Source organism: Protopterus annectens, chromosome 3.part1 (assembly GCF_019279795.1).
Source record: "Protopterus annectens isolate FY-2018-M chromosome 3.part1, PAN1.0, whole genome shotgun sequence".
NCBI lineage: Eukaryota > Metazoa > Chordata > Ceratodontiformes > Protopteridae > Protopterus > Protopterus annectens.
In genome coordinates, this window is record NC_056732.1 from 1606029588 (window position 1) to 1606046266 (window position 16679).

The 16679-nt window shown below is 39.8% G+C and overlaps 1 protein-coding gene across 2 annotated transcripts in view; it reads right to left on the reverse strand.

Moving 5' to 3' along the window:
* Window positions 1–16679, reverse strand: part of VPS50 (VPS50 subunit of EARP/GARPII complex) — a 2487651-nt gene that overhangs the window by 502213 nt on the left and 1968759 nt on the right. For both annotated transcript variants that reach the window (XM_044067641.1, XM_044067642.1), the window contains exon 20: window positions 893–999. In XM_044067641.1, coding sequence (XP_043923576.1) covers window positions 893–999 — 107 coding nt within the window. The remainder of the gene's footprint in view (window positions 1–892; window positions 1000–16679) is intronic.

Sequence of the window (16679 nt, forward strand, 5' to 3'; positions counted from 1 at the left end):
ACAGGCCATGTACTTTTTAAATCCTTGCACCTTATCATTCATAACAGTAGACCAATAAAGCTGTCAAAATGATGAAAGCCTAACTATAGATAGTAAAAGAGAGCACTGAATTCTACCTAAATCAGTATACTATACATACATATATATTTTTAAACAAAATTATAGCACACCTAGAAAATTCCTCTACAGAAAAAGAAGCTAAAAAGGCTACTTACATGTAATAATAACTAACAGATTATGCTCAACTTTAACTGGGAAACTATGAAAAAAAACAGAGTAAATGGGAGAGGAATACTGGAAAAATTGCAAAAAGATAAGAAAAACTCTTATTGTAATCTAGAACCTTCAGTACACATCTGTATGCTTCAGGCAGCAAAATGATCCGAAGTACTAAGGTGGAATGGAGAGAATTATGGGTAGGGGTGGAGTCAGAGCCCTGGATTTGAAGCTTCAAAAAAGACACAAAGCTCGGATCCGGTCAGATCAAACAACCCAAGGGTTGAATCAGATGAAAACAGACACCATTGGATTACTTGTTTTCTAGCTCTAGGTATAAAGAACTGCATTTGTTAGTCACTATTGGCAGGCTACTATGATGGCTATATCCAGTAGTTTTTCAGCTGCTAATAACTAAATTAGAGCATGCGGCATTTCTGAAATATTTCCATATGAAGATAAAGCCCTCACTTTCTCAAATACAAAGTGCTGTAATCCTTCAGAGCATTGATAAGGTGCATTGCTACATTTTTGCAAAAAGTGTTTAAATACAATCAAGAATAACAGAATGGTAGCCAAAGGAAGAAAATTTCTCTACTTATGATCAAACTCAAAAGACCGAAGTGCAGGAACAGCATCTACATACTGCCAGTACTTGTAGTGTCTTCCTACTTACCAACCAGGCGTACTACATTGAGAGTAGTGTTAGTTAAGATTAGTGAGTTCATTTTGTTCAAATTGTAGTCAGATCTCTTCCTGCTCCTTAAAGTTTCTCGAGAAACACTAATACAAAATAAAGGTGAAGGTGAGTTAGTTTTTACAGCATTGACTATGACATTTCAACTGATAATTTTAACAAAGCTAGTCTGAGGACAATCAAGGAAAAAATCAAGAAAACATTCAAAAATGCACATATATGTATACATAAATAAATTGCAATTTAGAAGCCTAATGAGAATCTTAACTTATGGAAATAAACATTATATTTAAATGTAACTCGTGAATTACTCTTCAATTAACACGTACACACAAAAAAAAAAACCTGCCAGAAAATGACAACTGACAACAAATGTACTTACATCATTTAAATATGTACCATAACAAAGTCTGTGTTAGTTGTAAACGTCAATGCAGGAAAATTAGTTTTTTGAAAAACACGTTCAACAATTTTAATTCATTAAGGCAACACAGATAAAATGAGCATACAAATAGGAATCTTATTTTGTATATTTTCATGCAGTAGCTAGACTGACTGCAGATAAATACTCAAGTGCAGTAAACAAAGATATGCAAGAAGGGTTAGTGTCAAAAAATTCAAGTATGTATATGCAGGCAATGTCTCCCTGACAATCTATTGCATGACTCTAACATCTCAAATGCATTTAGTTGAGTTTAGCTGATCTTGTGCAAGACTACCACTTCATGACACACAATAAACAGCATTTCTGGGGGAGCCTCTATAAAAAATTGTAAGACTTATAAAAAGCCAACTAATTGTGGAGTTGGTGATGTGAATTTTGTGGGTTGCACAGTCAGAAATGTCATAAACAATGTGATCAGAGTCAAGGAAACGATGACACACAAGAAACAATATCTTGAACATTTATGGTTTGCAGCTCTTTACTTTTTATTGTTTTTCATCACTGGGTGAGAGTGCTAGATGTGAACATTCAGCTACGGCCAACAAAATTACAATAACAAGAAACAAACAGAACATCACAACAGAAAGTGCATGGACATACGCAAATGCTGGCATGCACACACATACACACACGCACACACACACGCACACACGCGCAGACACAGGCACGCAAGAACACTCAGACATACACACAAATGGAAAAGTGTCTACTTTAGCTGTTTATGTTTGTATTATAACACTTCTATAACAATACAAAAGTAACAGAGAAAAGTAAAGCACTGTATAGTTTAGATAAAGACTTATGAAAAAAGACTGATTAGAAAAATGGATGACTAGTCAGCAAAGACAGAAGGAGATGGGAAGACAGGAAATTATTACATTAAACAGAGAAAATGCATGTTATTTTCATCTGTTAACTAAGTCAATGGATAGAGCCAGCTGACATTTTCACTGATGACCTGGGCCTGGGCCAAAGGCAGTATATAAGTAAGCAGCAGGCAGCTACTACACATAAAACTAGTCTAAGGTTTTAAACAACAATATGCATGTACCTGCATTAAATGATTTCCAGAATTTGCAATTCATACTCACTACTTACCAGATATTTTGCTCTTGTAGCAAACACTGAAAGGATTCCATCAAACACTGCCTGTATAGCTGGCTGTTAACTTCTGATCAATTTTCTTTGAATGCTTAAAGCCTCTGCTCACTTGTGGTGATGATGCATCTCCCTCAGAACAGGCAGCTGTTTCTGTCCAAAAACATGGAGTTCTGTATACTCTAGAAATGTGCTTGAAGTTTATAGTCAAACAGTATGAAACTTTTCTTTAAATGAAGCTGGCGCAAAGCTTCCACAAAAGATACTTTATGAAATATGTCAAAGCAAAACAGACACTGAAAGTGTAAGTACGTTGGTGTTATCTGTCAGCTACAAGCACAAAAACTGATGACATTTCCCACTCCCAGGAATGTCATCAGTCTCAAAGAGCTCTTCAACTCACAGTCAATGAAGATCTACTAGACAGACATACCAATGCTATACGCTACAGAAAGTATAGAAAAAAATTAAAATGTGTACTTATTACAATTCTGGAAGCTGTCTAGATGTTATCACTGTTATAACTCTGGAAGTTGCCTACATGGTATCAATGAACTGACTTCAAACTGCCATATGTCAAAAAAAGAAGAAACAGGGATGGTGCAGACACTTGTGCCCTATTCTTGTCCTTGGCGTGCGAGATGGCAGTCCTGTTTGGGCAACATCCCAAAGTTTTGGAAATCAGGTTGGATGGTCAGACATTGCCTGAGAATGAAATTGTGGCGGTGATCTTTATAATGAAGATTAAATGACATATATGCAGCGACTGCAACACCAAATGACAATTTCCAAGATTAGCCAGCGGGTCTGAGAAAATGTTGAGTAAGAAATATGCAAATTGAAAGTGCAAGAAAAAAACGAGTTCACAGTGATAACTGTACCATACATATAGGTTACTAGCAGCTAATATGAATATATGCATCTCATTAGAGAAATAAAAATACAAATAATGTACTCCTGTAGCAGTGGAAAGACATGAAAAGACACTGTCTGTGCTAGAAATTACTACAGAACAGCTATTAGACTGTCAGATCCCTTGACACATCAGAAATCCCAGCAATGTTTGTTTTTCTTTTTGGCTTTATCCGGTTTGGGGTTGCCACAGCGGAACTCCGGTCCGCTAATGATTGGCAGTAGATTTTTATGGTGCCGAGTTGCCAGCCCGATGCCCAACCTTCAGCGAAGGCACACCCATTCACGCATGTCTTTCAGAGGCCACTCAACCACGGGGTGGACATGCAGACTCCACACAGAAGGCACTACTGCCAAGAATCGAACAGGAGAACCTCTTGCTGTAAGGCAACAACGCTACAGCTGTAGAAATCCTAGCAATAAAGATAGTGAAATAAAAAAATGCCATTAACAATAAAGACACAAGCAGTAGTAAAATGAGATGAGAGAAGCAAATAGAAAAGAAAATAGCACAAATACTACAGTTATCAGAAAGAATAATAAAATGAAGTGCAAGCACTTTGCTGGGACCCTGAAGGATGTCTCCACACAGGGGAGAGTATCCAGGCCTAGAAAGGGCATTGCAAGGTGTAGATAGAGAATGGATTTTAAAACTATGCAGAACAGAAGTGCAAAAGACAAGCCACAATACAGATAAAACATATACTAGAGACAAAGAAAGCCAGCAAAACAAAATAATATGGTAAGACTATGACAGACGGCAATAAGATGTCATGCCTAGAAGAACCATGGACCGATCAATACACATACTTTAATGAGCCACTAAACAATAAAGAATACTTATTAGTTGTCAAAGATGATTACTTAATACTCTCCATAGTAGAACTGGCATTTTCAACATTCTCACATTTACAACACTTAGAATATAAGAAACATGGCGGGCACACAATGCTCTTCCATTTTAAAGAACTCTGTTAGTGCAAAAGTACCATCCACTGAAAAGCAACTCTGGCAAAATGGCAAAGGATCAGTGGAATATCTTATATGCGACATCAACAAAGCCCGTAAAACTGCCAAAATTAAAGGTAAACCCTTGAAACAACAAGAAGTGGAAATATGCTAATCATTTACACATTCTACGTTTGAAGCTATGCAGTGTTCTACACATTTTAAGAATAAGATACCATTTTTAACCAGTGTCAGAGAATCTACAGATGACAATCAGGAGACGGGGCTAGAGGAAAACAGCCAGGATAAAAGGATATGCAGACGCCAGAAAGAAGGCCAAAGTGCATGCTGTTCATAAAGGATAGACCGTGTTAGTGAGAAACGAACAGCACAACAAGCATACCACTCTGTCTGGCCCAAAACCCTACCACATAAAGTAAAGATTAGATGACCAGTAAAACAGAGAACAAACTGCTATCAGATTGCCCCTTTATTAGAACTGACAGTAATAATTAGTGATGAACGTGGTTATGAAAGTGATCAAGGTTGTGACTATCTGATAACAGGTAAATGAAGGTTCCAGATGGCTGCAAACAGACCCATTATATCTAAACAACCATATCTGTTCATGTGTCACAGGAAAAAAAAATATTACTACTTTTTTATCTCTACAGGTCATTCAAAAGTAAATACATATGAATACATTTGTTAAAAACTTTAAATATTCTTGTGTAACAAAGTTGTTTTCTTTACAGCACTGAGAACATTTACCATATGCGATGCTTTACATATCAGTGTGTGAATAAAATTTTAAAGTGATTTTATTTACTGTTTTGCTAAAGCAGATGCTGCTTTGTGAATGCTGCTAAAATATGTAAAATCTTACTCATGTATTACAGTAAGTGCACAGTGTGTAAAAAGCAAAACAGTACACTAAGGGTCACATGGTTATGTAATAAGCATGTTATAATGGAAATCTATGGCTTGGTTTAAACATGTATATTTTCATAAGATAATAAAGTCAAACAGCATTATAAACTATTGTGCTTCATGTTTATCAGCTGGGCTTTGTTACACCTCCTCTTGCTAGGATTGGGCAATGTGCCAACTGACGGTGTTCAATATGGCAAAGTGGAACCCCTAGTGACTGTTTTCTACAGAAAACCACCGCTAGTGTTGTTTCTTAGTATGCAACAGCAGTAATTCATTTCTTTTGAGAGACTTCTCCCTTCATATTTGTGGGGCCATGGAGTTGGTATATATGTTTGGGGTTTTGAGAGACTTCTCCCATCATAATTTTGGGACCATGGAGTTGGTATACATGTTTGGGGTTTTGAGAGATTTCTCCCTTCATATTTGTGGGACCATGGAGTTGGTATATATGTTCGGGGTTTTGAGATGTTTTTCCCTTCATATTTGTGGGACCATGGAGTTGGTATACATGTTCGGGGTTTTGAGAGATTTCGATGTTTTTCCCTTCATATTTGTGGGACCATGGAGTTGGTATACATGTTCGGGGTTTTGAGATGTTTTCCCTTCATATTTGAGGGACCATGGAGTTGATATATATATATATATATATATATATATATATATATGTTTGGGGAATGGATATTGAAGGAGGCTTATTCCCTGCAAATAATGTTTTTTTTCTCCATTGGGGTGAAGTTATGACTAGATGTTTTGTTATAGCATTATCTAGTTGTAACTGAGTCACAGAGGAAACACTTCACAGCTGGCCTGACATTCACACAAATTATCTGCCATAAATATGCTGTTTTAAGCCTTAGTCATTGAACACTAATTTCATAAATTTAGGTCCAAAAGCAATGTGTTACATTTGCTACACTGGAAAAACTAATAATAACTCCTGCAGTAACTTGAAACTTACAATACCTCTTGCACTAATCCAGAAACTCTTCTGTTTGCCACTGTACAGTTGATCAATGCCCAAAAGACTGAACTTCAAAGATCACCAGAAAGCTAACATGGCAGGCAGTGTAAGAAGGTGTAGTGCTGCATTTTCCTCACTTTCTTCCTAGTCTCTGAGTTTGAGTGGTCTTGGAGCTGGTATATGTAGCTTGGGGATATTGGTCTTACTCCCATATCAGGGGATGCAGAATGTTTTGCTACCTAAAAATATATATTGTTGTTTTTTGTGACATTTGGAGCATCACTGTTTTGACTAATGGTTTCTTAACATTTTCAGTGTTCAGGTCTGAATAATCATGTGTCAATGAAGCAAAACATTGTTACTCATGGTGCACCCCTTCTTCTTCTTCAGTGTCACTGCAAGATTGTTACTGGCAAGCTATTATTCTAAAGCAAAAATCTAGAAGTGCAGATAGTTAATTATGTGCAAGTCAAATTATGTGGCTTTCGGTCATTGACTTTTTAGCAGTTCTGCATTCTCAACCAGACTCTTAAGTGTGTTTAAAAAATACAAAGTATCTACTCTTCAGCTGAATGACACTGGCTTTTCAAAAGATGCTGCACTGAATGTATCTGAAATGCTCCTCCAATAAGCTCTACTATGACTGTATGAAAAGTTTCCAGGCTTGAATATTTCTCAGTGTACTTGCAAAACAAAGCCAAGATCATCTGACTGTAACTCTCTACTGAATGTATCTTTAGAAAACACTTCCTCTTTAAATGCCTGGCTTATGTATCAGCTAGTCACATTCCCTTGCCCGGTATCTTTTTCAGATGCATATATTTACTTAGAGAAGCTTTCCTGTAATGCTTCAGTTTGGCACATCTGAGTGTCTGTTATTGTGTTTGTCTTCTCTGTAGTTGTACTGGGAGCTTGCTGGCAACACCATGTGTCTCACATGCTCTTCTGGGAGGCAGTGCAGTTTTTCTTAAGACACAGGTAGGTCAAATGCTTTACTTTATTGATACAGTTTACAGGCATCTTTAGATTACTACTGTAGAACATGTATGTTCCTGTGATGTCATTCTGGTTTAATTTCTCACAAGTATTTTAGTATTTTTGAATTCCAATTGCATGTTGGGAATGAACACTATTCCTAAGTAAGTGTTTGCTTTCTTGTGTAACTGAATCTTACCGCAGGCTTTTGTACCAACTGTTCAGGAGTACATACTTCTCATTTCACATCCCTATTTTTACCTCATATTCAGAGTTTAGGCACATATGTCGTACTCCACTTGCTAATGCAATGACATTTCTAAAAACAATGGTATGTGGTGCACTGTCTTCACAACAGTCACTGCTTTATGTTTTACATTTTCTGCATTCACAGTCAAACTTGGTACATGCTACACTCCCATTCTAATCCACTGCCCTGTACTACTCATCTCCAACCCTTCCTGAAATGTCTAGCATATCCAGACTATTGTCTGCAGTATTACCTTTTTTCTTCATTGACAAGGTACATCTATCAGTACTGGCAGGCAATAAAGTTAATGACTTCATATCCATTACAGAGAATAACATCTTGGATCTTGTTCTTGTACATCTTGCACCATCCCTTGGATATCTTTATCACTTGTTAGGTCTGAATAAAAATCACTCTCCTTCAAAATAAAACTGAAACCAGAGATCCAATTTATCCAAGGTACCTTTAAGACAAACTACCTATTCCTAAGTGACACATTAGCAATCTTCGAATACCCACCAAACCCAGTTAACTCCAATGAATATACAGAAAAGTACACCATCATGCTACACCGGCATGTAAGCAGCTGCACAGATGCAACTGTACTCTATAGGAACAAGTGCAGGGCAAACTCCAGAAACAAACCCATGTGACAGAACTATAACGTTAACAAGCTTTGTGATAAAAGGAACAGAATTTTGACTGAAAGCAAGAAGAGAAATTCTCAGAATGTTAGAGCCTTTGTCACCAAAGTAAAAAAAACACTCAGGAGCTTAATAAAATCTACCAAAACCAAGTTTAAGGCTACAATAGCTACCCAAGCCAAAGACAATCACAAGGCATTTTTTAAGTTACATTTGTAAACTCAAAAGCACAATGCAGTAATGCACTGAACTGATTGTGAATGATGTTACCTATACCGAGGCTTAAGATACAGCAAATCTACTGGCTGATAAATTTTGCTCTAACCTTACCCCTCTCTCCCCTCCATCTGTTCTTCAAGATATACATGAGAACTGGCTCACCTCCAGCTATCACACAAGACCAGATCCTAAAAGTGCTAACAAAAGCAAAAAATACTAAATCAATAGCAGAGACAATATTCCTGGATGCATCTTAAACAGCAAGAAGCACAAATTAGCGACACCCCTAACAATACAGTTCAGTCTCAGCCCCCATACAGACCCATAAGTCTGAACAGCCTCATTATGCAAAGCTATGGAAAGACTTATGGAACTAATCAATCAGGACACAGGGAACCTCCAATCACTGGACCCATCTCAGTTTGTATTCGTCAAGTGGAGGCCATGCTTACTCAACTTGGTGGATTTTTCTGAAGAGGTCACCAAAGCAATGGATGAAGGCAAAGCAGTACATACCATATACCTCAACTTGGCCAAAGCTTTTGACACAATTCCCCACTCAGGCATAGCAGACAAACTAACCTGGGAATAAACCCCTATAATCATCCATTGGATTACCTACTGGCTCACAGACAGGACACAGGGAATTGCAATAGGGGAAGTTACCTCCACAAAGAGACCAGTCATCAGTAGAGTCACCCAGGGTTCTGTGATGGGACCTCCCCTGTTTGGTAACTACTTTTTTCATGTAAAAGCCAACAATACATGGCTCTGGCTGACTACATTTGATGATTACTGCAAGCTAGGAGCAGCCATTGAAACCCCAAATGCTTAGCCATCTAGTTGGAAGGTTCATCCCAAATAAATAACTGGTGCCAAAATCAAGGACTGAAACCAAATGGCAAAAAAAAAAAAATGCATTACTGTATCCTTTGGGAAGTCATCTACCCCAGGGAACTACCACATTAACAAAACGTCCCTAAGAGATGACACAGATGTTTGGGATTTGTGAACTTGTGTGGACAGTGCCCTAACTTTTGACCAACATATTTCCATTGCTGTAAGAAAGTCCTTTTATACTGCACAGCTTACAGACAAAGGGATTGTGTTTAGACCGAGGGATGTCACTGTCCCCTTAACTCAGCCCTTATTAGACCAGTCATTAAATATAATGCATCCTCTGGCACGTATCTGTAAAGACACATGCAGCAACTGGAATGCTCACAGAGATACCTCACTAAATGGCCTAAACAACATGTTCTATATGGACCAACTCAAAGTCCTGTCACTGTATCCTACAGACTGGTAACAGATGACTTGCGTATGGCATACAAGGCATCCTCCGACCCAATACTGATGTAGTTACTGCAAATCAGCAAGTCAAATGGCATCAGAAACACACTGTCTATGGATATGAACCTCTTCTGCAACATCAGCAGAACAGTTTGGAGGGACAGGTATACCTTGACGAAGATACCACTGTTTTGAACCAGACTCCTCATTCACATAAAGTAAAGTTCATCCCTGTCCATATTCAAGTGCAGCTTGGATCTATGGATGGGAAACAGGAAATTTTCCTCAGGACTGCTACTGTACTACTAATGGACAGCGGCAACTGCTAACTGATTTATCACATGCATCATCACCATCAATACAATTTTTCCCATCATCTACAGCTAGACCAACTGCCATAATGGTTAAGGTCTTCGTCTCCTATGCACAAGGTACAACGTTCAATCCTGAACTCTGGTCAGTGCCTGTTTGGAGTTTGCTGTTCTTCCCATGTCTCTGTGGAGTTCCTCCCACCTCTGAAAAACATACCATTTTCATCTCAAACTCAACCAAGAATGGAGTTCTCGGCAGCAGCACAGGATTCTATACGGTGTCCTATAGGGGAAAGAGTTGCATAAACCAACTGCTTTGGGCATCTACTGTGGTGAGCAGTATCCTCAACATAGGAGAACACAGATCACAGACTGTGTGGCATAGCAGGGTCAGACACTTGACGATGTAAAAATATGGCTCAAGATGATTCAGTTGTGCTGACATCCCATGCATGTGTCCCCTCAAATTATCTATGGTATGATCCTAGTTATTCTCATTAGGGGTGATACATAACTATCAACCATGGGATGGGCAAGGGCAATCTCTATCCAAATAGGATAAGTTAATTCAGGCACAAAAAGGGAAACTGGCTAGGCTTAATATGGCCCCCAAGGGCAGCTAGCCTAGTACTTACATACGATCTTATAAATCTGGACACTTGTATTACTCTATTCAGATGTAATTTGGATGAATAGATGGGGAATTGTAAATTCATAGTGCCACTGGCCCTCTTGGATGAGAGAAATAAGAAATTACCCCAACATATACTTGTCCGGCCAATCTCTGGATACTGCATTGCAAAATAAATGGGCTGACAATTATCATGGGAATTCAAGGATAAGCTTTTAAAGATCTATGAGGAGCCAAATCAAAGAATTACGGCATAAAAGAGACACTCCATACCTGACAGTGATCCCCACAGAAGAGTTTTGCAGGACGACCTCAGAAGGAAGGTTTGCTAATAGTTTAGTGGAACCGTGCTGAGCCAAGGCCACATCCTCACACCAGACATTGAAGGGTCCAAATGAAGGGGAATCAGACCAAGACTGTCCTCCATTCACCTCAAATGCAAAAAAGTTAAAGCAACTCAAGAAATGACAGCAAACAAACAGCCACGATCATTCAAACTCATGAAGCCCAGACTGACCTGCACAACAAAGTAAAATGTCCTACTGAGTGCAGTCTCCACAAGGATGAGTTGACCGGTTAAGAGAGTGAGATGTCCATATAAAAAGAGTGGGAACAGGGCTGCACCCTGTGGACAATTCCCACAAAGGCACCACTATGTGGCCTGGGTGGGGGTTGATGGAAAATCCCTTACAAAGGAGTTAGTTTCACTAAGAAAGCGATGTAGTAAGGTTCTGCTTTCATAAGGCACCTGACAAAAGCTATGGCTTGAATCTCCATTTAGGTTAATCCATCCAACCCATCAGAAGGGAGATTGTTAACCCAAATTCCAGGAGAGAATATGCCTGTGGAACATATCACCTGGGATGGCCACACCAGGAAAGAGGAAAAAGAAAGTGAGAATTTGAAACTGGAGGAATGGATTAGGTTCCAGGTCACAGAGAGAAAGCCAACAAACTCTAGTTAGGTAGTTTTGAGTGCCCAGTAGGCATCAGAATCTGGGCAACCAATTTTACCCAAGGAAATTAGAGGAGCAAAGAATGCAAGAAAAAAAGGACATGAGGGACAAAAGTGACTCACTCTCCAACCACAGCCAAGCTCCTAGTGACAACTCTTCAGGAACCTTAGAGAGTTTTCCTTATTCCACTCTCAAACATACAACTCCATAAACCCACTTATGGCAGAGAAAAGGGTTTTATGGAAGACTAAATGCTTGGTCTTTTACTTACATCAACTGCAGGGCCTTTTCTTCTGTCTGGATCAGCAAAAAGTCAGACAATGGGGAAGGATCTCTTTAGACACAGCAGGCAACCATTTTTCAACTGAAAAATAAAGCAGCGACTGAAGATTAAAGCCCTTACCTGAGCAGCACCCTATTTTGAAAGGCAGAATGCAGCAAAAGGATGTATAAGACATTCCCCAGAGGGAAAGAATGCAACCAAACCTATGTCTGCAGCTACACTCCCATGACCACACTACTAAACAGGGCATTCATCACATTACAAACATTTGAAAAGTGAAGATGCTCCATCATAATAGTTTTCAGCATGAATACTGCATCCTTTATGATCACAAACTGATAGAATGTTTCCAAATGGGATCCTTTCACCAGGAAGCCATACAAAGAGAGAGGTAAAATACACTTATGGATGCCCTAAGCCATACACAGCACAGGAAAATACCCTCCTGCCAGCCCTGTCCACCTCCTTAAGCCATACTGTCTGCCAGCTGAGAAGAGAGAGACAGGCCCTAGAAACATTAAGTACCCTAAAAGGCCATAAAGAAGTCAGTCTTGAGGACAGGCATGGTTTCATAACCTAAACTGATACAGAACAATAAGTGACATTGGCCTTCCTTGGGAGAGCACAAGCAGTAGAGGGTGCCTTGGGAAGCAGCAGAATAGTGAGGATGCCTCCGCCTTGTGTGATAACATCAACAAAGGCTCACTCTATGGAAGGGATGACCAAGATTCATGCATAAGATTTACCCTAATTCCAACTCTAAGTATATATACAAGCAACAGCCCAGTCACTCTATAACCTGCTTGAAGACAGATATGCCAGTGAGAAGGTGAAGGACCTCAATAATTCCATGAAATTTCATCCATTTCAGACATGAAGACTCCTTCACAACTGGCTCCCTCACAAAATCAAACAAGGAGAGCAGCTTGTGCCACATGACTCACAGCAGGACACTCAGAGCTCACAAGTGTATACTAGGCTGATGACCACTAGAGCCCTTATAAGCCTAGCTGTGCAACCCAAATGTGACCCACAAATTTGATTTATACATTGGGTGACTCACTGACTGCCTCTATCCATCAGAGACATAGGTGTCAGATCAGGGATGACTTTCTGATTACCCATCCATTGGTTCAAGTTGAACTTTGATAAGGAGCCTGTTGTAGAGAATGGAAATTCTCTCAAAAGCATATCTCTCTCTCCAACATTTCCTATTTATGTTGCAAAAAAAAAAGTAGGTCTTTTAATCTAGTAGTTGTAACACTGTTTTTTTTTTTCAGATGTGGAAATGGTTCATCAAAACAGAGCCCAGTGATGCCTTGTATGGCAGGCAAAGATCACCTCTCAGAAGTATGTATGACATCAAGTCAAGAGAAAGGGCTTTGGGGGCAATCAGCATAGGACAGTGAGTTTACTCCCTATATTCTTTAGTAAGGAACCTTTGTGGACATTCCATTTTCTGCATGTATCTGGTCAGGTACACACTGAAGTGGGCATAATACTCTGTGATGGTCTGATGACCTCTATGGACCTAGCCATCATGCTCTTGCTTATAAGTTGAGCAACATAGAAGGACTTTTTTATTACCTTGGGCACATACTGGTTGAAGGCTAGGTTATCTAAATGAGTTCCCAAATACCTGACTAGTGAATCAACTTTTAAGGGTGTTTTATTAATGATGTAGGTACCCGCGGTGGCAGATTTCCCAAAAGGTACTATAATGTATTTCTTGATATTGAGTTTTAACTCACGGTTTAGGCACCAAGCCTTTGTCTGTATTGGACATTCCTGATGAGTGTTCTCATCTTGGTAGGATTCAATGACTCCTCCCAGTTTGCAATCATCTGTGAACTTAGTTAGCTAGAGGCCTTTGACATAGGATCAAAGGAGATTATTAGGCTATCGACCTGGAGGTTATGTTAAGCTTAGCTTTTTCAACCCAATGTAATACCATAGAGGTACTAGTCATTACCCAGGATTTCATTTAGTGATGACTGTCCATGTCCAGGATGGTTGTGGGCATTATCCCTGGTAAGAATTTATGATGCCCCATCCACTCATCCAGGTTCCTCTTGAACAATATCATAGAGGTAGTCTGTTTCACATGAACTAGTAGCCAGTTCCAAAGACGTGGCAGTCACTGGGAGATAAATCTGTCCCTCCAGCATGTCCTATTTAAGTCACAGGCCATATTTAAGTCCCTGGAACAGGTAGCCCTAGACCCATTTGATTTATGGATATGTAGCTAGTTCATTAGGTTTGGGTCTTGGGTAGGGGTGTTCTGTAGGCCAGGCGTAAGTCTCCCCTAAGAAGTCTACATGATATGGAGTATAGTGACAGGGATTTTAGTCAGTCCACGTAAGGGACATGTTGGAGGCCCTTGATCTTCTTTGTTAGAAACCTCTGAGGTCTCTCTAATTGCTGTGGATGTTTAGTACAGGGCATACCAAATGAGGCAGTATACTCAATTACGAGCCGGATAAGTGCCGATTATAGGGAGGGTATAACTTCTTTTGCTCTTGAGGCAATGCTTTTACTAATCAAGTGAGCCATATGGAAAGCTTTCCTTACACGTAGCTCACTTTATTAGTAAAGGCATCGCCGCGAGAGCACATTGGCTTTGACATCCGAGAAGTAGAAGCCAAAGAGGAGTGAACTTAACACACAGCCTTGAGGGGACTCCACTGGTGACCGGCCTCTTTGTGGAGGTGACCTCACTGATTCTAATCTCCCGGGTCCTATCAGTTAGCTGGCTAGCTATCGAGTGTGATATACAGGGGTTTACACCTCATTCCTTAAGTTTGTTGACAATGCCTGAGTAGGATATTGTATCAAATGGTTTACTACTGACATTTAGAATCCACTTTGGTCGACCGTTTAGAATGTCGACCCGAAATGCTGAATTCAGAATACCGAAGGCATCAACAACCGTGGTTCAATGTAACTGACATAGGAGGAGGTGACGTCACTCACCTCCTGCCATGCACATTAACATACCTCAGATAGCCTAGTATGAACCTATGAACCTATAAACTGTACAGTCAACGGTATGTTAATGTGACTATTTTGCAGGGGGCTATGCCCCTCCTGGATTTAAATACGCCAATTCCGAGATCGCACTACAGGGAGAAATGGGCTAATTCCCTGTTGTCCACTGAACTGCGATCTTCCTGCACAATGTCGAACCCAAATGCTTGAATTACACTACCCATTCACTGTAGTGTAGTCGATACATTTTGGTTCGACATTCTGTTGACATAAAAGCTGCAAGTCGACCACATGCCGTTTGACCAACGCAGTTTCAAGGTTTTCAGTGTAAACTGTACGCCTTAGCCAGCTCTAAGTATGCAGTATACTCTGTTTTCCCCTCATCTCTTGCCTTACTGACCTTTTCAAAGAAGTCCATCAGATTCAGGAAGCATGACCTTCCTTTGACAAAGCTAAACTTGGATGAATTGAGTGTTGAGAGGTCTCCTCTGTCCTTGTTGATAATTTCCATGATAATCTTTCCAAGGCTTTGCAAGTAAAACTAGTCAGACTAGTAAGTCTGTAGTTTGCAGGATCTGTTGAAGGTCATCCCTTATGAAAGGGGATGACTGTTGCAGTCCTATATTCATGTGGCACAAAGTGTTTTAAGAATATAGTTAAATAATGACTTCAGGGGTTCTGATAAGCCATATTTTAAACTATTCAGGAAACATCCAGGAATGCTATCAGGGCACACTGAGGCCAAGTTCTTGGCTTTAGTGAGTGGAGCTAGTACATTCTCCCTAGTTATAGTTGGACAGGTTATTTTGAGAGTATTTTTGGGGGGATGGTTGCGGGTAAAGGAACTGAATTTGTCCACTAACAGGTTAGCTATACTGCCAGGCTCAGTGAATGTGGCATATTAACCACCACTTCAGTTCATTACTGTGTGCTGCCCTTGAGATTTCTGACATAGCTATAGAAGACATTATGGTTATCTTTCACCTGGGAGGCTATTATAACCACAAAGTTGGCTTTGCTTTTACCTGATTAGCCCTCACATTTGCCTATTTACTTTGATGAGAGAGTTTTTATCTTTATTGGATTTACTCTTCCTAATTTTTGCCATGTTTTATTTTTTTCCTTTTGTTGTATATCCAGTTTAATTTGGGATGCCACCAGGGTAGTTTGTTTCTGGAGCTAGTCCTGGGCTTACGTCTGGTAGGTACAAGCAGCCTATATGCAACCAAAATCAGCATAGGCTGCTGTGTTCTTGAGGTTTGGAGAGGCACTGAATTTTGACAAACCATCACTTAATAACAGGTAATTTTCCTTGGAATAGTTCTTGTTACCGGTTTTAATGAAATTGCAGAGCTGATTTTGATGCTGAAGAAGAAAGCATTAAGGTTAGACCTTACCAGGAGGACAAGACATGGAGGGGGGGTACAGCATTCTCCCATATGTCTGAGCACAAGGTCCAGTATGCCATTGCCTCTAGTGGGAATACTCGATATTTGGTCAAGGGTGCTTGTATTTAGAAAGTCTAGGAATCTCTGTGCCTGTAGATTTGAAGCCGTGTAGGATTCTCAGTATACAGAGGGTAATTAAAGTCTCTTATGAGTAGGGTGTTAGGCTGGATATTAAGCGTCTCCAGTATGATCAGTTAAGCATTGTGAGTTTCTTGGGACATGGAGGTTAACCTATAGCTGGCTAGGATATGGTATGGGATTTTGTCTACAGTGATCTGCAAGTGGAAGAACTCCAACACATCACTGTGTTTGATCACCATAGAGATATGCTTGTTACTGATGTATACTGAGATGCCTCCACTTTCAGGCCTTGTCAGAGCAGCTACTGGTCTAAAAGTGTGGAAGACACTGAACCTTTGCACTGCTGGGGGTACTACCTGCTACTTTAAACCATTTCCCAATAACTGCACAG